Source organism: Haliaeetus albicilla, chromosome 12 (genome assembly GCF_947461875.1).
Source record: "Haliaeetus albicilla chromosome 12, bHalAlb1.1, whole genome shotgun sequence".
NCBI classification, from domain to species: Eukaryota; Metazoa; Chordata; class Aves; order Accipitriformes; family Accipitridae; genus Haliaeetus; species Haliaeetus albicilla.
Genome location: NC_091494.1, coordinates 5,481,057 through 5,502,619, shown reverse-complemented (window position 1 = coordinate 5,502,619; position 21,563 = coordinate 5,481,057). Strand labels below are relative to the sequence as shown.

Sequence of the window (21,563 nt, the reverse complement as noted above, 5' to 3'; positions counted from 1 at the left end):
TGATAGAGCACCTGCAACAGCAGAGCTTTGAATCTCCCAAGCAAGTGTGTGTCGTAATGACTTTTATAGTACTTTATCTAGAGTATCTTACTTTTTAAGTGTGTTTAATGATGCTCTTGATATTTCCGTTACATACACTGGCACTTCTTTTATTCAATTAAATTGACCCCAAAACCTTCTCCAAATCAGTGCTCTGCCATTAAAAGTCATTTTCTCCCATATTTGTATCAGGGAGTGTGACCTCTAAATGCACAAAGACAAGCAGTTTTAAGTGACCTGTATTTTAAGCCTAATTACTGCAAAAAATTCGTTGGTTAATTGCTCTGTCCCAGGATGGCAGCTTGATTTAGCAGAGGGAGGAATTGCTGCCCTTGAATAGTCTCAGTTTTGCTGTGGCCAGGTAGGTTTACTGCAAACCTTTTACAATAGTAAGACATTTTTAGTTGACGTGAAATATCTGTAACAAAAAAAAAAAAAAAGGTAAAAAAGATGTTTCATAGCCTGTATCATGAGACTAGTATTTTATACATAAGTTAAATTACAAGAAAGTATGTATGTCTGTTAATATGGTAGAACTTGCTTATCTGACATTCAGTAATTGTAATTATGAAATGAAGTATTTGATGTGCTTTATATTGAAAGAATACTGCTGAGTTTAATTCTGCGTAGTGCGCTGTCATTGACAGTGGGATGAAGAGTGTTTTAACCTTCATAAATGCAACAAATGGTATGTTTGTTTGGAGCCGGGAGACCCCTTAAATATAGTTTTGGACCTTCAGTGAGTCTTTGCAAGCCTGTTCATGTGGACAGTTTTGGGCCCCTCACTACAGGAAGGACATTGAGTTGCTGGAACGTGTCCAGAGGAGGGCAACCAAGTTGGCGAGGGGCCTGGAGCACAAGTCTTACAAGGAGCGGCTGAGGGAACTGGGGCTGTTTAGTCTAGAAAAGAGGAGGCTGAGGGGAGACCTTATCGCTCTCTACAACTACCTGAAAGGGGGTTGTAGTGAGGTGGGTGTTGGTCTTTTCTGTCAGGTGGCTGGAGATAACACAAGAGGAAATGGCCTCAAGTTGTGGCAAGGGAGATTTAGGTTAGATATTAGGAAAAATTTTTTTACTGAGAGGGTTGTCAAACATTGAACAGGCTGCCCAGGGAAGTGGTTGAGTCACCATCCTTGGAGATAGTCAAAAAGTGAGTGGACGGGGTACTTCAGGACCTGGTTTAGTGGGCATGGTTAATGGTTGGACTTGATGATCTTGAAGGTCTTTTCCAACCTAAATGATTCTATGACCTGTTCTCTATAAGGTCCATATGGACAGGAGGGAGAGGAAGGGTCTCATCACCACTTCCCAGGTGTCTTTATCCTTTGGACTTTCCCCATCTGAAGAATTTGCAGGTTCTGTATTTGAAAGGTTCTTTGGGGAGTGAAAAACAAAGAGAGGGTGGGGTTGCATCTTTTGGTTGCTGTGCCAGCTTAAAAAAATTGCATTACTAATTTTATGGGAAAAAACAAAAAACTACATGGTTTTGAGAAGCTTGTAAGCAAAAAAAATCACACTAATAGGAGACGCTTCAGAAAGCAAACACCACCGAAGAGAAGTTCTGCTGTGGTTTGCTATCAAAGACTAGTATAGGACTGGACTTTTTTCTAGGTAATGTGCTGAGACATGACTTTCACGTCCCTGCTCTCTTTGCACCAGAGTAGTGAGGAAGATGGCTAGATACTTGAAAACTGAAGAATGATTGAGGTTGGCAGGGACCTCCAGAGGACGTCTGGTCCATCCGTGCTCAAAGCAGGTGAAGTAGACTCAGGGTCTTGTCCTAGAGCAGTTGCTGTTTCTTGGCTTGATGGGGAGTTGGATTCCCACCATGGATCAAGTCACCGGCACCTTTGAACAGCCAGCTGCTGCGGGGCTTGCAGAGGTTTGAGTGCTTTTAATTTCTTCTTTTATCTGTAACAGACTTGCATGGCAAGGAAGGTAAACATAGATCTAGGGGTTTTGGGTTGGTTTTTTGTTGGTTTTTTTTGTTTGTTTTCTTTTCTTTCCTTCTTGTGGTACGGCAGCAACTGGAACTTTGCAAATGCTTTCCTTTACAAATACTGAGTTGTTTTATTTCACTCAACCTTCTGTGTGCTGTAGGTGTTGCCAACCAGGAGATGCCATGAGGGTTATCAACTAAATGGGGTGGGGAGTGCATTGAGGAGGAATACCTTAAAATATGTTGTGCATTGGTTGAAGTTGTATATAAATCCTGGTATGTGTGAGAGACTTGGAGGTTTTAGATATATATGTGCATACATAGTCTTTTCAAATTTGTATTCGCCATTCAAAGTCTTCTGCTCGTGTCAACATCCAGGAGAAATTTTCTCTAAAATGTTAGAGAAAAACATAATCAATTTGTAATTAAAAAAAAAAAGTATTTTGTCGTTATAGACCTTGTGTTTAAGCTGCTTTGTGTCACCTTTGTGGTTTGAAATGGAAAATTGGGGTTTGGCTCTGCAATGTGTTCCAGTGGGCCGCTGAAGAAAGGAAGACGAAAGAGAAATCTTTAAAAGATTTTAAAGGTCAGTGTTCAGCAGTTCAGGGTTGCAGGTCATTCTTGGTGAGAGCTCTGCTCAAGCATTGCAGCACGAACGCTATAAATACTTTGTGGTTTGTGCTTTTTGCCATAAAAGCATCGATGGTTTCATTAGGCAGCATGGAACATCTAGCCACGACCGAGAGAATTAAAGAACAAGGTGTCAGCACTTGAACTCATATTTAATTGCTATAAACTAAATATTCAGTATTATTACTTGGCCACGCAGAACAACGCCTTGAAGGATTCACATAAATGCTATTTTACTTTGCAAGAATTCAAGTTGTAGCTCATACTTCTTGGCTGTGGTACTTATTTAGGTGTTGTGGTCTCTGCTGCATAGAGGTGGCTTTTAGGACTCCTTATAGAAATCAAAAGTTGGGGGAGATATGTCAAAGTTGTATGGTTTTAGCAGTGCAATTCAGATTGATAGGTTTTATCAGGCAGTGAGCTGCAGATTTAAAAAAGTATTTCCCAGGGTAGAAGCAATAATGAGAAGGGATTTAGCAAGGCTCTAACTTAAGCAGTCTAGATGCATTTTATGTTCTGGCCATAATTCAATATATTTCTGTTAAAAAGCAATATAACAGGACAAGAAGAGTGCTGGGTACTTGGTTGCAGGTTGAATGAAAACAAGCAAAAATGATCTTTATCATCCATCCGCTTACGTTTCAAGATGCAGAAAGGAATTCATAACTACAGAGAACAACTTAGGAAGCCAGTGAATGCCCTGGTCACATAAAAAAGACATTAAAATTACAAAATTTCAATATGCTGGTTTTTTGCTGTGTCTTTTTTTCTTTTGGAATAAAGTCAGTTGTGAATTATTATTTTTTCAAACATAATGTATAGAATATTGGGAAAATAGCCTTCAAAAATGGAAATAAATTACAGGTCATGTTTAAAACCACCACTCTTTGTGGAAGCATATGCTGGGCTTCTCTAACAGAAGCTATAGGTAAAGCATGCGAATGCACATCTGATGTACATTGAATCCTTGCTGTTACATCATTTGTATCATGTCCATCTGACTCTGGCCCTGGCCTTGTGTTGATGTTATATGATGGTAAATGGACTTTTCCTATGCTGTCTCAGTCCCTGTGCATTAGAGGTAGGGCTGTTTGGGCATTGTATGGACTCTGCACCCATCTTGTCCTTTACCAGCACCTATATATGCAAAGATTTTAATTCACAAATATTATCTTTATTTACATAAGTTCAGATGATTGTTTTATTTCCCTGGCTGCTATGTTATTGGCTGACCCTTTGAGTTTCCACCTTGCTTATACAGTTACAAGTCATTCATACTTTATGAATGCATTTGATTCATTAATTCCAAAATTCACAGTAAACCAGGGAATACAAGTCTTCCAGCAGTCTCTTGTCTGATATTAACCTATTTCTTGTCCCTAGCATAAATGAGCATGACTAAATCTTGCTCCCAGTCCCTTCAGTGCCCCACGATGGAATATAACTACTAATATAACTATTCCATGATGACATAGCCCGTATTGAGATTTAAGCAGTTGGCTTGCTTTTCTTCTGATAAATTCATGGTACGGCTTTCAAAAAAATTAAATTTACATTTCAAGTAGATGGGAAACCATTTAAAAACTCTTGTCTATGAATATGTTTCTATTTCTATATACCAAAGATAAAATGATGTATTTATTTTTCCTTCTAAGGGTGAGTACTAGAGGCTCATTGAGAATGGCAAGGCTGGGGACCTTAAATACATCAGCAAAGGCACGTATTTCCACTAGTGCTTTCACCGCAGAAACTGTTATTCTATAGGGGAATGCAGCTGTTATTCTATAGGGGAATGCCATTCAGTTAGGATTATCTGTATAACAGCATCTTATTGCCGTTGCCATATGAGAGCAAGTCACTGCAGTGTTTTCCTAGATGCAGGGGTTTGGAAAATAACCTTATTTCAGGAAGGGCATTAAAATAATCCTTATTCTGCCTGTAATCTGTAATTAATCCAGATTGCATTAATATTTGGTCCAAAATGAAGAGACCATGAGCCTTGGAGATCAGGCAAGGAGGAACGTGAAGTATTTAGCTATGAAACTGTTCGTTAGTGGTGTGGTTTTTTTCCCTGCTGTCCATGATAAGCATTTCTTTGTGCAGAAGGGTGGTAGGAGGCAGGAGGAATGGAGCTGCTCATTTCTCTGCCTTCTCTAAACTGTTGAATCACCAGCGCCGAGTCCAGAAGATGCTCTGCTCCTACAGAGGAATGTATTGAATTTTGTTTCCTTCAAAATGTTGAGCCCTGGCCAGTAAAAGCTTTGGTCTCCCCCAGAATTTTAGGAATGCTGTTACGGAGTTTTGTCTCTTGAGCTGCTCAGCAGCTTTGAATCAATGAGTCAGTAAAGGGAAATAATACGAACAGAAGATAATTTGTTTTAGGGAAGTAGTTGTAACTCATTTCGTGTTTTCTGAGGCTGAACTATTATATTATGCCCTGGTTGCAGAAGGACATGGTGTCCTGTTCAAGTATATCTAGATTAGGCATGCATAAATTGAATTAATAGCACTTTTTTTTATAGCCCAATAGTTCTGTTAAAGAAACCCGGTGAGTAAACCAAACAAAAATGTATTAAGTTGTCTCAAGTTAAACATCAGGCATTTCTTTAGCTACTTGTTGGCCCTTCACCAGCGTGCCTTTGCCATAGAGTCAGCCTTAAGTTTTAACAAGATGTGATCCAAAGAGCTTTCTCATTTACATCAGCAGTAAAGGAAAATGCATGAAAGAGGGATATTATGGGTTATGATTTCTGTAGGCGTTTGGGTTATAAAATATAATGTGGTCTGGCATGTTAATCCAGAAAAAACTCATAAAAAAAGAGGGCTCTCGCAGTTCCCCACTCCTATATTTGAAACATTTTCTCCTGACTCTAAATGTTCCTTGTTACAGAATAAAAAAAATTTATTCCTGGGTAAGGTTCTTCCCAAAGAAATCCTAATAAACAGACCTTATTTCTCTCCATAAGCTATTACTTAAGGTATAAGTACAGGGAACCAAACCAGAAAATGCTTTTAATATTGTTTTTTGCTTGAATTCTTTATTAAATTATATGAAAAGGTGATTAAAGTTCATATTGTTGCTGGCTCGTTTGTTCTCAAGTGAGCAACATTAATTAGGTATAGAGAAAATTTATCATATTACTTTAATGTGACGTCTCAGATTACAGTCGATCCTATTGCAGGGAAATGCTCGTAACGTAATTAATATAATTTAAAATGAGTATCTAAATATATGGCGATGCACTGGCTTGTGTTGAATATCAACATATTCTGCTTATAAGTTTCTTGCTGTGTCTCTGCTCACTGAAATACCTGGAGGAGGACAGGTAAAATCCTTTGGAAGTGTTAACTAGCACCCTGTCTTTTAATACCAAAACGCCTATTTTGGGGGAGAGGATGCCTGGATTTTTGTTACCAGGAGAGTTTTGGGGGCTTTGGTGGTCACCTGGAGGTGTGGGCATCTTCGACACCCTCTGGAGGGTGGGGTAGAGGAGGTGTGCTGGGTGTGGGGAGGGTTTTGGGGGGGAATAAGCAGAAAACAGGTGTGAGCAGCCTGAAAAGAGCAGCCCTTCTCTGTAGGGGAGCGTTCCTTAGCTGTGTGTCTGAAATCCTCTCTCAAGTATAATCAGCTTGCTTGGCAGGTTTTAGCTATCCCAGAACATGTTTTAGTCAACTAAAGCAAATTCATATGCAACAGCCTGAGTTTAAACAAATCCCTGTATTCAAATAGGGGGAAAAAAATCACGTTGTTATTCTGTTAGCAAACCTCCTTCGGTTCTTAAATCATTAAATCTAACCAGATTGCTAAATAAACCTGCCCGGGAAGATAAAAGTAGATGTGAGAGCACGCATCACGCAGGTACTGAAGGTGCCTGATACCTTTTTGCCAAAGTTTTGTTTAATTTGGCCTTTATTTTTTGCTTTTAGTTGCAAAGTTGAATCTGAAAGGGTCATTTGAAAAGCTTCAGATTATAGATGTAAAGCCCTTTTAATCTTTTCTAATAAATAGCTGAGCAGGGAATAAATCTATTGGAAGCTCCAAGCTGAGCTCTGATATTAAGCCTCAGCACAAAATGTATTTGTAATTGTAATTCAATGTCCACACACATGCAACACTTAGAAATTATCTTGCGTATAATTATTTCAAATAAGTTTGCCTTAGAAGAAAATGTGCATGATTATCAAAACTGGTTTAATAAATGAAACATTAATTGGACCTGGCAGCTTGACAGATTCTGTCACTGTGGGCCAGATTATTATTAAAGTGATTTAGGCACTATTGAAAATACCAGTTTTCAGTGAAGCTGAGCTGCAGTTCTTACAGGTTTCCAATAGCTCTTCTGTTCAGAGATTTCTTTTAAATGGCAATAAACGACTCTCTGTATTAGGTGCCTCGGTAAGGCAGGGTTTTAATAAAAGCTTTGCATAATAAAGACTTAAAAGCATTTTGATTTTGGAAAAACAGCAGCAGCAAATCAAAACTACAGTGTCTGAAATGCTGAAAATACTCTGCGTTATGCTGGTGCTATATATGACATTGTCTAATATCTGAGTAGGCTTCAAAGCATTTTTTTCCCTAATTCCATATATAATTAAAAAGCAGCTTCCTCTAGCTCATTAAAATTTAGAGTCTTGTTGGAGCAGTGTACTTTTATATTTATTTAAATGAATAAAGCACAGCCTTAATATAGACTATAATAGCTTCAAATATTAAATCTCTCTTATACAGCTAACACTTTATTTTTAAACAGTGTTTATCTGCCCTTCATGAATACCAAATTAAAAATGAATATGGTCCCCAGAAGCTCATTGTATTATTTTGTAGACCATTCAACTAACTTTTACCATATGCTTTTTATTAATTGTACAATGATAGCAAAATCCCCAAAGTTAAGTTGTTAGTGACGTGCATATAAATAAGGTGAAGTGGTGGCTTTTGGAACGTAATGATGGCATCTCTCTCTTTTCACAGGCTTTTGGAAATGCAAAAACAGCACATAACAACAACTCGAGTCGCTTTGGCAAATTTATTCAAGTGAATTATCAGGAGACGGGCACTGTGCGAGGGTAAGTGGGAATCAGGTTGAAGATGCTGTACATACCTGCACAAGGAGCCTAAACAGGCCGTTGTAGGAGGTACATGAAAAAGAAGGTTAATTTTTTGGCCAGTACGTTTCCCAAAACGGGGGGGGTGTTAGCATATTTAAATCCATTGGTATGAAAATGTAGGCATATCTGAGCTGCACACTGAAGTGTGAATACACCTGAGCTGGCTTCAAGCCAGTCGAGCTCTCCTTAATCATGATGTCAGCTTTGTAATTAAGCTGAAATGGAACTTTTCCTCTTAAGATAGCAGTTAAGGCAGGAAAGCAGAACATATTAGCTAGGATGGGTTAGGGGACTGGAGCATATGGTAGGAAGTCGGGGCTGAGTGAGCTGGCTTTGCTCAGTCTCAGGAAGAGAAAGCCAAGAGGAGGCTTAATCTCCAGCTGCCTGATGGGTGGTACAGAGGCAATGGAGCCAGACTCTTCTTGATCACTGTCTAATTCCCCATATGTTTCTGTCTCTACCCTGAAGTCTCTCTTTAACCCAGCCCTTGAGCAGTTAGGGCCTCTTCTTTCGCCCGGGCCATTGCAAGGAGATGCTCATCTCCGTTGTGGTTCTCCACAGTTGATTTCAGCATCTTTTCTGCTACCCAGAGCTCATGGGACATCCAGCTGTGACTCAAACCTTCGTTCTCCTGGGGAGGGCTGCAGCAGAAGTGCTGCATGGTTGGAAGCCTATGGATGAAACCTTCTGGGTGGGCTTACTTAAGCCTGGCTTTCTCTTTGGCTTTAGACAATTTACATGGCATCAGGTCATCACAAAGTGACTCAAGCTAGCTCTAAATGAGCAGGGCTTTGTTAACTCTGCTTTTTGTCCAGGTTAATTAACTCAGTTGGAAAAACGAAGAGTAGAAGTAGCGTTCCAGGGGTTGTATGATTTCTGCAGCTAGCTAAGAGATCTCTTGCTGGGACATTGTTGTTATTTTAGAGAATTGCTTTTAAATTTTTTTCTTTCTTGTTTTCCAGCAGAACAGTATCACACAAATAGCTTCCATTAATTTTTCAAGTGAGCTTGGGTACTCTGTGTACCATCCCGCTGTTTTTTCATCCTACATCAAATCAGATGTTCTTTTTCTTTTTTTTTTTCCTTCCTTAATTCTGGCGAACAGTTCTCTTAAAAGGATAAGCCTCAATTTTTTTTAATACCTACTGAAATACAGGGTAACGTGAATCTAACAAATGCCTTAACACTGTATTATCTTGGCATGCTATGTCAGCTCTGTGCAAGTGGCCTCTATTTATATTTGGCAGATAGGTGCAAGTAACATTTGTATTTGTATACTCTAGTTCATATAATAAGAGGAATTTTCTCTCCTCTTTAAAAAAAATGCACTTTCTTGGTCCTTGATTGCACAGTGTGATGTGACTGTGCTTTGCTATAAGCTTGCAGTGCTGCCCTAATGAAAATAAAAAGGCATTTAAAAAAACCTGTGAGCTGTTCCTGGCATACAAGACCACAATTTTATTCCATAGTCTTACAAAGAAGATCACAAGTATTTTTATTTTTTTTTAAACTTAGCATAGATTTTAAACACAACCCAAGTCAATTATCACCCTGTATTCTGCATATTATTTGCTTTGTTAATGTAACTGTAATTTGCAGCCCTGAATCAGAATTTTGCTCTGTTTGGAGGCTGAAAATAGCAGTTGGATATTTGCTTACAAACCCTACGAATATAATGACCCAAAACTTGAAGTGAATTTAAACTTAAGACTTAAGAGATGTAATAGCCAAGAGATTTAGTAGCCACCAACCCCACCTCATGAAATGAAGTCTTTGAAGATGTCTTTAAAATTGATGGAGCATGAGCAATGGCTATAGTTAAGTGCGTTCCCGTAAGGCTTTATGAATTTATTATGTCCTGTTCAATGATAAGCGAGTTCTGGAGGAAGGTCTTTGCAACCTGTTCAGTCCTCCTAAGATGATCAAAAGCCTCAACATCTGACACGCTCCATAAAATTGCAGAAGAGCCAGATAGGAGACATTTTAATTAAAAGCAACAATGCACTGGTGTAATGGTAAATCTGTGCAATGGCATGAGGCTGTATCTCAAATACCATGAGTTGGCGCTTTCAAGCATGTTGTGCTTGGGTGTTTTGCATGTTGGTAATTGTATATGAAATTCAGTCTCAGAATTCAGATATGTTACCTAGGATGCTAAGTACAGGCTCTGTAGCATGCTTAAATTAGTATTTGACATGAAAACATACTCTTAGAACTCCTTTTCTTTACTCTTAAAGGTAAATTTGATATAATTGACCACAGTAGATAAAAAGAAAACACTTGGAGACATCTACTTTTTTATACTTAAATTGGTTTTCCTTTTCACGATCCTATTACAAGAGGGGACATATGTTCTTCTTGGGACATGCATTCATTATGACCTTTACACTAAGCAAGGAGTATTTTACCAAAACAGTATTTTAGTTGCACCTACCAAAAAAAAAAATTTGCCCTGATTTAAATAGTGGTTTGGACCAGATGACCTCTAGAAGACCTTTCCGACCTAAATTATTGCATGAGAGTGATTTGAGGGGTGGGACACACACAATTGTAATAAGAGCAGAAATCACAGGGGAAGGGATGAAATGTCAAGGGCGGCGGACGTGATCCAGGTTGTCGTACAGCAGTGAGCTGAGCTACTACCCGGGGTGGGAGTGGGATCTGGGACACTGATATGTGTTTCTCTCATCTGTTCACTGAGCCTGCAGTAAATTTATGGCGTGGCTTGGAAAGGAAAAATTGGTTTCAGGTTAGAAAGGGGATAAAAAAAAAAACCTCTCGGCGAGGAATATCCATAGACTATTCTCAGCTTCCTCACAGGGAATAAACAAGAATAAACCTTTTTGGCACACATCATACAGAGGAATAATACTGCTTTACTGTCTGTATTTCTTTACTCCTCCTATCCAGCAAGATCATCCCATGGGCGGTTGTATATGCCATTTCCAGTAGCCTCTCCGAAGAGCTGCCATAAGAGTTGTCACAAAACCTCTGCAGCACATCCAAATTATTTATTTTATTGTAGTTTTTAGTGAAAGGAGGGGAGAACTTCTGAAATGCAAGTAATAAATAGGTCTGTCTTCCCTACCTGGAGGCTATGGTGGAGAAGCAAGTGTAGAGGCACCTTTATTGTCCTACTGTGAGCAAGGTTTGTTGGGTTTCCCGATTCATACGTGGCTGCTAATGTGGGTGCCACGTCACTGGGCGTCTGTAGCTGGAAAAGCACAGCTACATCATCAAAACTGCCAATTATAACTCTGGTTTCTAAATCCCTATCATTACTGGTTAGTATTGTTTGGAAGAAAAAACCTGTTGAAGCTTGTTTTAGCTTTACAAGCTTGAAAAGAGTATTTAATATGTAAATTAAGCATGTTTATTATGGATGCTCTTAGGATAAAATGTAAACTCCAATAAGGAGCTTTTGCAATTGCTTACTTTTTAGACCATAGCTACAAGTTAATAGCCTGAGTTTTTGTTGAGAAGTGGCTCTTCTGGAAGAGGGAATGGTGATTTGCGGACCGATTCTGCAGCTAAATCTGATCTTGCAAACTTTTGCACCCAGATACGTTTCTTGTGTGCGCAAATCTTGGTCTGCAAGCAATTTTATTTTGCTGGCTTTGGATTAAGTAGGTATCCGAGATTCTTCATTGCTGTCAAAATTTCCCCCTGCGCTCCCTGCCCATAGGCTAATGCATTTGAGATCGTGTTTTTCATATCCAAGTTAGTGTTGGCTTTGTATCAAGACAAAAAAAACCTCAAAAGCCAAACATAATATTGGACTTGTTCTGCCTAGGAAGAAATTTATATAACTAAGTGAAACAAGGCTGAAACTTTTTTTTGTGCGTACTAAGACTGAAAAGTCCTGGTAAGCTATGTTCATTTAATTCAAATATTGGGTCAATGAATAACACTTTTCTTTTTTCCTTCCAGAGCTTATGTTGAAAAGTACCTCCTGGAGAAATCAAGACTAGTCTATCAGGAGCACAATGAACGGTAGGTGCCTATGTTTTGCTTACGGGATTGGTTTTGACTTCTATATATGCTGATAGCGTGGCACAGATAGCTTAAAACCCTGTTTGGGCTGGCAGAGGGGGTTAGGGTTTTCACACTGCTCAACCCTGTGCTTCAAAGATAAATGATGCATTTTATATTTTGCTGTTTAGGGAGGGATGTACTGTAACCCAGGGAAAATAAACTCCGTTATTTTATTGACAGTCCTTGACTTATATTTTCCATTGTCTTTATGATTCATGTCATATGGCTTATTATGTACCATTTATTTTCTTGTACAGCTTGTAAGCTATTTAATATCTAGTTGGGGGGGGAGATGGTATTTTAGTTTTGTTTTACTGTTCTTAACACACTAGCCATCAGAAGAGCCTCTAGAAAAAGCTAAAATTGTATCGACAACAAATTTAAGCAAATTGTTCTTTCCTAATTGCAACGTATTATTTGTTACATACTCCTCTCTCAGTAATTATTACTCTGATTTTAAATAAATTTGTTGCTTCTAGTTGTCTTTCAACTCTTGGCACTTCTGTCTGTGTTTCCCTTTTGAGACAGACGTGTGAGAAGTTTTCTCAAATGCTCATGGGCTGATCCTGAAGTTAAGTAGCATATACAGCCTTGACAAATGTACTCTTGAGTGTTGCAAGATGATTAACCTCAGTTCCTCTTGGAAAGCATCCAACATAAAAGCAAAGTTTTAATTTTAGAAATACTCCTACGGTCTTGGCGTTAATCTGTGTTAGAGTTGTCTTGAAGCAAAACAGAGAAGTGTCACTTGGGGTGTTTTTAGTATTAGTAATATTCAAGTATTTTGAATATTTAAGTAGCTGTAAAAATTGAAGATTTTTCCGTTCTGTCTTACAGAACTGCAACTGCAAAATCATTACCTTTTTAGTGGTAATAAGGTATTAAAAAAAATAATTTCTGTATTGCAAGGAAATATGTTGTTTTGATTCTAATAAATATGTAGGCATTGCACATGTTTCTGAAGGAAAATGTGGCAATGTTGGCTAGGAATTCTTAAAGTATATTCTAGGGCAGTGGATGTCCTTGGATGGAAAAGAGGGATCTCATTCTCCATTACTTAATTTAATCTTTTACATCACTGCAAAGTGGGTATGGGCCATTTCTAAACAGTGTTCAGGTCTGAGTTTGGAAGCTGGAAAATCAGGTTATGAGGTTTACATACGCTTCTCTGCTTAATGCTACTATATATTTTGAAGTTTAACTTTTTTTTTTAATTGTCACCAGGAACTACCATGTATTTTATTACCTCCTGGCAGGAGCAAGTGAGGAAGAGAGATCAGCATTTCATCTGAAGCAGCCTGAGGAATATCATTACCTCAACCAGGTGGGAATACTATACAGGAATACAATATGCGGTCTTGCCTTTTCTACTGCTGATATTTAATGCTAATAAAGAAAATGTGTGGACTAGTAAAAATGGGTTGTCTTAATGTTCTATAGGCAGCCCTCCATCATTGGAAAAATTCTGCATTGGCAATCTGAACACCTGCTAGTACGAAAAAAGAAAAAAAATCAGTGTTTTCCATTTTTGTCCTCTACCTGGGATATGTTAAATGTATTGTGGTTTTAATTGTTGAAGGGAGAAACAGTAATAATTTACCTTTTATCTTTGTGAATGTCATTTATTCATTAACATTTGTCTGCTGAGTAGGAGAAGAGGGGAAAATGTGTGATATAGTAGCTCTTCAGGATATAACGTCTTGCATGAGGTAGTCCTAATTCTGTAGCTTCATGGCTGGCTGGTAGCATGATCCTTTGAATTTAACAATATAATAAGTTTAATATAAATAAAACCACAGCAACCATTGAAAATGTGTGAACTAAAAATGAGTGAGGTATTACCAATGGCCAGATAAACTCATACTTTGGAAAATCTGGTTTACTTCAGGTATTTAAGATGCAGTTGTCCACTGATGCTTGTGAATAGGGACTTTACTGCTTTTTGCTCAAAAAAAAAAAGAAAAAAGGAGTAGAAATATGCGGAAGGGTAGTTAGGTTGTACATTGATTTTAACTAATTGCAATTCTCTTGGAGCTGAAACATGATTAGCAATAAAGAGTGATTTAACCCATAATCTGGAGAGAAACTTGTATGCACAGTGCAACCCAAATAGCCTTTAGTCTTTCTAGAAGTATAATTTAACTCTGCAATATATCTCAATTACCCGGGGCTTTTTAAAGATCTTTTTAAAGCTATCAAAGCCAAAATCTATTGTAATATTAACGACTCCCACCCACTCTTAGCAGGATCAGGAAATTTGCACAAGTGAGTAACATATTAAGAGCTGAAGGATTTTTGCTCACTATCTTTGTGCCTCAAGCATTAGTTGGAGAACGTGGTGTGATCTTCACAACCATCTGCACTGCCATTTTGCAGTGGGAAAGTGCCAAGATCGTTTGGATCGAATGTTTTGTCAGATTCACAGGTTTTGTTGGGCAATCCAGCAGTTTTATGTTAGTCAAAAACATTGCTTTTAATTTCAGTCCTTTTTTTTTTTTTAATAGCAGCTTAAGGGTGTTAATATTTAAAGTAAAATTATAAATCCAATGGCATGTAGTGTGTAGAACTAGTAGGAATGCGATAATTTAGGTTGAAATGTTTATTTTAATCGAAATTAGGATGCTGTGGGCAAGTAGGCTGGAGAAGGATGCTGAAGTACATCCAGTGTATCAGGGGAGCAGACTCTGGACTTGCCTAAACACCGTGTATGGACAATACTGACAGTCTGAATTTTTAGGGGTTTTATTACAATAATTTTTTAATAATTAGGGTTAGTGTTAGAGAGACCATTTAAGACTGACAACTATGGGAAAACGTCTCCTTTATATGTGTTCAGGGCATTCTTTCATATTAAGGCTTTCTGAGAGCACAGTAACAGCTTTCCCGTGCCCTATAGGCAAAGGGGAAAAAGGAAAATAAGGAGAAAAAAGGAGAGGTAGTGGAGGAATGGGAAAAGAAACTTTGGAAACATAAAAGGGGAAAATTATACAATGACCCTTGAGCGTTTACACTAGCTTCTTAAATGTGTCCTAGAGAAAACCCTGCCTTTTTAAAAGGAAAAAGAACAAGCTCAGAAATGAGCCTAAGTGTTTAACTAAAAAATTAAATATTAAAATTGAAAAGCTATAAGGTATTGAACCAAGCCCCTTAAGTCAAGGACTGACTCAGTCCTTGAGTCAAGCATTATTTTCGTTCTCCCAGGTTCCTCAGCTCACACTGTGTTATGCAAAACAAACGTGCATTTTGCATTGCAGATGAGAAATTATCTATTCAGGTATTTCATCAAAGTGTGCGGTTATTTTGTTGATCTGTAAGTGCAGGGAGCAGGTTTGAAAAAAAAGATTTTAATTTTTTTAAAAAGCAAATTTACTTAAACTGTCCCCTGAGTTTGAATGACTCCTCCATACCTCTTACCAATGGCAGATATACCTACTATTGCATACCCTGCAACTTGCAGAGTATTTTCTGTGCTGGTTATTCACATTTATACATTTTGAAATCAGTGACTTGCAGGATTAGATCCTTATTTTAAGTTCATCAGGAACTCTGGTGCCACGTGTCTCTCCCTCTTGGGTCTGGTCACTGACGTGTGCTTTGACTTCTCTCAACTCCATCTCTGTCTGATTGGAAAAAGATACAAATTCCTAAAAAGCTTTCAAGTGTTGCTTTCTAACTGGTCAGAGAATTGCACTTTTGCAGCACTTACATGTGTGTAGAGCAGAGGTTGAGAGTGGAAACAAAAAATCTGCTCTTCAGTGCGGTTTTCCATCAATAGCTCTTCAGCTCCAGGTAAACCAAAGGTTTCTCCAACTGTGGAGAAAAAGGAGAGATCTGAAAATCCATTAAGCTTATTGCGTGAGAGGTCATCACTGTCTTGAAAACCCTGTAAGCAGGAATCAGAGCACCATTAATGCAAAAGCATTATAAATCTTACCTTAAAAAAAAAAAGAAAGTAAGGAATGACTATGCAGAATATCAACAATTATTTTACTTGGAAAGTTGACGTTACTGCCCTGGTTAAAGAGCAGGTAGTGGGGGTTGGTTTTGGTCTGAACACTACTTAACCCGGTCTGCCTTGCTTTCAGATGACAAAGAAACCCCTCAGACAGAGCTGGGATGATTATTGCTATGACTCTGAGCCGGTCAGTACAAGTACCCGTGTCTTCTGTGTTGCTGGTGCAGGGCTGCTGCTCACTTGGATTTGTTAGGTGCACCAAGACCTGAGCAGAAAACAAAGTCAGATTAAATTTAACCTATTAATGACCCTCTCACTTTCTCTGCCCTGCCGTGGTGTTGCTTGTGTATTAGCTCATTGACAATACAGATGTGTTTTCCCTTGCCCTTTTTTGGTTCATTCCATCTGGAAAGCTTCTTCAACAGTTGGATATGGTCATCTAGTTTCAGCAAATTAAGGGGTTTTTTTGTTCCTTCTTGATATAATACATGATTATTTATGGAAATTGCGATATGGCAGCAATGTGAAAATTGAAATTCCTTTCTGATAAAACAGCAAATTGGTCTCTTGAAGCCCTAAGAGATGCATCAGTTCATGATGGTTGTAGCAGTGAGTCTGCTCTCCAGCTTCCAGGGAAAAAAAGACAAGATCCAAAACATCCCCCCCCCAGCCATCTGCGAGAAAATCAAATCCTGATATTATTCAGAACGCCAAAACAATTCCCTCTCCTAAAATAGTTCTGCTGACATGATCATCCTTTCCAAATGGATCAACCCAAAAAAGGGAACAGTGGAGCTTCTTCCCCTTCCCTGGCTCCTCCTGTGCAACCGAGTCAGAGGTGGTGTCTTCAGCTGGCAACGTGCTTTGGGTGTCTGTGTGTCCCGTGATGGTCTCTGTTGGTTTTGTCTTGCACGGGGAAGCATGTTTCAGATCAGCTGCATGTTGTTTCTGCTAATTTTGCCGTGTGCTTAATGGTTGCTGAACTCTAGCTGATGCATCTGGAAGAGTAAGGTAATCTGTGAAGCACCTGGGTTTCACTTGGGCTATATAAGAGTCTTAACAGCAAGATTACGCTGCAAAATCCTTAGGAAGGGAGGAGGGAAAGGGAGTCTAACCCCCCAAGGTTTAAAAATGTTGAATATTGTATTGGTGTCCTTAATACATCAGCATCCTTAGAGGTCCTACAAGAGCAGGGAGTGAAGAGCAGATGCTCTTCTATATACCTTAATACACTTTACTAGGTTGCAAAGACCTTAATTGCTTAAGGAATGGGTTAGGACAATTGACTGGAGGAATTAAAATTAAAACAAACCCCACATTTGTTACCTTCTCCTGGAGAGGCTAATAATGCCCTGCCAGCTCGGGGGTTACCATGTTTTATGTCCTTCTTTTGCACAGCAAAACAAAACTGCGTGCCATTACAATTTGGCTGTTTATCTGGTATTTTATTTTACTTGGGATAATTTTCTGTGATATTTGTGGTAACTCACATCTTTACTTCAGTTGATGATTCACTCTTAAGCATACCCTGGACCTCTCCCCATAACCTTGGACTCAACCCACTGCAGACTATAAAGTCTATAAAGAAACCCTATTTATTATATCCTCTTTAAACTTCAGTGGAAATCTGTGGATTGCTTCGATGTGACAATAGTAAGCAGGGAACTTGCTTTGCTGAGAAACTAACTGCCCCGGCAGAATATTAATGACGAGTTTGGTCTGTAGGCATGGACTTTGTAATGCCCTAGTATCAAGGAAACTACTTTTTTTTTTTAAAAAAAAAATAATTATCATCCATTAGGATAAAGTACAGAGCTGAAACACTACAGAGAGCATCTGCTTTTAAGTAGATAATTACAAAAGGCCTTTCCATGTGGATTAATGAGTTTGGCAATTGTTATGCAAATCATTAATTAAGTTGCCTTTGGCATAGATTGTGCTACTTCTGAGTTGTCTATGGTATTTTGCTGTTGCCTGGTGACTTAATTTTGGATGAATGATGCCACAAAATGAAATCGTCTCCTGGAATGTGGAGCGTCACTAAAAGCGACACTTGGTATCTTTTAAAAAAGTTTTTAAAAAGACTTATTTGCAGAATCTGTGGGTATATTACTGTCCTGCAGACTCCAGGTCCCACCGTAGTGGGTGTGAAACTTCTGCAGGTTCTCCTCAGCGTATGTGTGTAGTGGCTGAGGAAGTCAGTTGGCCAAGGTTTGAGTTTAGGAGGGACAACTTCTTATCCTGATATTTTATGGTTTAAATAATTGCATTGCTGATGCCTGCTGATCTTACTGATATTTAGTCTAGATGTCTTTGTTGCATTCCTTTGGATAATATATACAGACAAACACCTTATACATCTCTTGAAAAGGGTAATTTTCAATCTTCTATTAATAGACGGTGAAAGCTTCACTTTTCCAATTAGTATTTCCTAAGAACACGCAAGCATTATTTTTTCATTAAATTTAAAACACTACATTCATTGATGCTGCACATGGTTTTAAACGGTCTTAATGCTCAACATCTCTAAATTCACTTTGCGCAGTATGAAATTGTTGTCTCTGAGGACTATCGATAAAAAATTTTTTATTTTCTTGTGCTGTTGAACTTCTCTACCTTTTAGTCAAGGGGATAGGGCAGTTGTGTGTGAGTAGTCACCTGTGTTGAAATAAATATCTTAAATAAGAATTTTCCCCCGATAATCAGTAGCTATTGCTGTGATGATGCTACAGAGTGGGATGAAGAACATATCACTGATACAGTTGTGAGGCTTTAAGTGTGGATAGGTGCTGTAAGACACAAAGCTGATACTATAAAATAACTTCATTCTATATATTCTGCATTTATGATTTATTCTATGTACTATAAGTGAGTACAAGTGTCTCTTCAAGTAACAGTCATCATCCTGTGACTACTTGGTACATGTATGACAATGTTCACTGTAGTATTCACGTAACCCTGTTTAGTGCAGACTTTCAGAATTATTTGTGTGAAAGTTTGTGCACACTTGCTCATGTGGTAAACACCTTTTACAGACAAATGACCAAAAGAAACTATGTGGATGCAGCTGCTTAGTTAATTGTTACTGCCACTGCAGCTGTAATTTTTAATTAACATACCTAGATTAACTTGTAGAAAGCCTCTATTTAAGTGTTAGTAAATTATTCTGAGGTTTAAGATAACACTGTATTGTGTGAGGCACACTAAACTAATTTTGATTCGTAGACTGGGAATTTTTATAGGCAGCAATGGGAAAAAGTATTAAATGTGGGCTATGAAGTGAGAGATAATAATCGATAATCCAGGGGGGTGCCCACAGTGAGCCAAAGCAGAAGGAACTTGTCATTAATAGTTCATATGCTCATTTAAGGAGCATTTATGTTCCCTAAATATTGGTGCAGGACAATATTGGTTGGGTCCAGAATGTCATTGGATTTCCCTGAAAGTATCAATGACTTCTGTCAGGTTGTGGATTATCTGAAAAACTAAACTGTTCAGACATATTAGTCTCCAAGAAATATATAAATGTAGCAGATTTCAAATTCTCTCAATGCTTGCACTTTTAGAAAACTTCTTGGTAGTTAGAATAAAGTTAGTGAGAAATATATTTAAAGCTTTCCCTTTCTTATGCAGGATTTAGTTCACTGATATTTTACATGAAATTAATGTGAATTCTATTTTAAAACTGAATTCTTCCTCTTTAGTTATAGGAACTCCTAATGGACCAGGGCTTAATGTGGAATAAACTGCCTGTAAATGTGTAACATATTTCATCTTGTTAATTCACATGCTTTTTGTATGTTCTTTGTCCCACATTGATGAACTCTCGGCATACTCTTAGAATGGTGCGACTCAACTCTTTCGTTAAAGGTTAAGCCTAGGAAATAAGGATGTATCTCCAGGAAAAATTAGCCAAAAATGTTATTTTGGAAAAGGTATACCAATGTACTCCTCTCTGAGGTCCAGGCTATTCAAACCAAGGCATTTGTGGTGGAGATGTAGTGTCCTTTGAAAGACCATCTCATCGCACTGGGTAAAAACACAATACAGAGAAAAATGTTTGTGTATACAATAAATAATTGTTGTATTGAAATGTGCACTCTGGTTAGCTTTTCCATAAAGTCCTTGTAGAAGCAGATTCTCCTAAAGAGCTTGATTTAAAAAAAATTAAAAAAATAATCAAACTTTAAAAAAGTATATTAAAAAAAAAATCAAACTTTCAATGGTGTGTATTCTTTCTAATATTTAAGAAGAAAAATTCTGCCTTGCCACTGGAGCTAATCCTGGTCTTTTATTGTATTGCGTATGTGTTTCTTGCTGTATCTGCTATGGTGCTGTGAATCCCCCTGTCCCTGGGCTGGATGTCGGGGGTAATTAGCCACAATTATTCCCCATAAAGTCAGTGGGGCCTCCTGGATATCTCATTTCCCAGCGCCAGATTGGAAATGTTCTAGTTGCTGATAAAAGGCATGGAGATCACTAAATGATATTTATGAAGTGTTGACTTGGCCATCTGGATGTGTTCTGATCTTAATTTCTTTCAGTGCTTAATATTTCTGTTTGAACCCAACAGGACTGCTTTTCTGTGGAAGGGGAAGACTTGAAGCATGACTTTGAGCGGTTACAACTAGCTATGGAGATGGTGGGGTTTCTTCCCAAAACTCGCAGACAGTGAGTTTATTTTCCGTATTAACAGCTTGAAGATTATATTAGTTAATATAACCTCCATAATCAGTGAGATAATTCACCTGACTTGAGCTAACATAACTGTTGTGCTCTGCATAACGTATGAGGCTGGTGAGAAGGAATAATTGGTGAGACGCTGGAAGAAGGTTGCCCAGAGAAGTTGTGGCTGCCCCATCCCTGGAAGTGTTCATGGTCAGGTTGGATGGGGCTTTGAGCAACCTGGTGTAGTGGAACATGACCCTGCCCATGGCAGGGGGGTTGGACTAGGTGATCTTTAAAGGTCCCTTCCAACCCAAACCATTCTATGAATAATGACACTTGACCATTCATACAATAAAGGAGTAAACAAAATTTAAAGATATAAACAAAATATGCCCATCATTACTGTAGTTAACGATTCTCTTTATGCAAATGGTGCATTGGCAGGAAGTTGGCACCTGGAAGTATTTTTCAACCATTTGTGATTAGTCATGTCTTACTCTGCATGTCATGAATCCAGATCCTGGTTTAATCAGAAATCCTGATTATTAGTCATCATACTTAATCCTTTATATGCAATTGCCCATTCTGTAGACTCATTTCCAACTTGCCTTCATTCAGTAATTCACTGGAAGTGCTGCTTGAAAAACTGGACTTCTTAGCTGGGTTGCAATACCGCCTTCCACTGCAAGGAATTACATGCTTCATATGAGGGTCGTCTTCAACCAAAACCACAGAACAATTCCTCTTGTGTTGATTCTTGGCTTGAAAGTCTTGAGTAGGTTTGAATGAATTTGACAAATATGTTACTAAGATTAGTAACAGGCATAGAAAAATATGTATTGTCAAAATCCTACTCACTTTGAGGTAATTTTTTTATCATAAGTATTGCTGAAAAGCACATCAGTAGCTGGAACACAATGAGAAATCTCGTGCTTTTTCAAGTCAAAATGTTCAAACAATAATTTAATGAATGTGGTTCCTTTCTGTCTGAAATCCTTGAGGTTTGTGTGGGAACAGAGTATTACTGCTTTGTTCTAATGCTAATGGCGCTTGAAACCCTATTCATCACCTTGGGTAAATGATGTTTAAGATGCTAACGTGTAACTTTTTTTTTTCCAACTGGGTGGATTACCTCCTGTTCTTTTAAGCACCTTCTTGCTTGCTTTTTAACATGTATCTAAGCCAGCA

The 21,563-nt window shown here is 38.3% G+C and overlaps 1 protein-coding gene across 10 annotated transcripts in view; it reads left to right on the top strand.

The window, feature by feature from the left end:
• Positions 1-21,563, top strand: part of MYO9A (myosin IXA) — a 191,585-nt gene that overhangs the window by 58,896 nt on the left and 111,126 nt on the right. For 9 of the 10 annotated variants that reach the window (XM_069797732.1, XM_069797734.1, XM_069797729.1 and 6 more), the window contains exons 3-7: positions 7,581-7,675; positions 11,648-11,710; positions 12,977-13,076; positions 15,838-15,894; positions 20,281-20,378. In XM_069797732.1, the coding sequence (XP_069653833.1) occupies positions 7,581-7,675; positions 11,648-11,710; positions 12,977-13,076; positions 15,838-15,894; positions 20,281-20,378 (413 nt within the window). The remainder of the gene's footprint in view (positions 1-7,580; positions 7,676-11,647; positions 11,711-12,976; positions 13,077-15,837; positions 15,895-20,280; positions 20,379-21,563) is intronic. The other variant, XM_069797731.1, reaches the window with a different exon arrangement.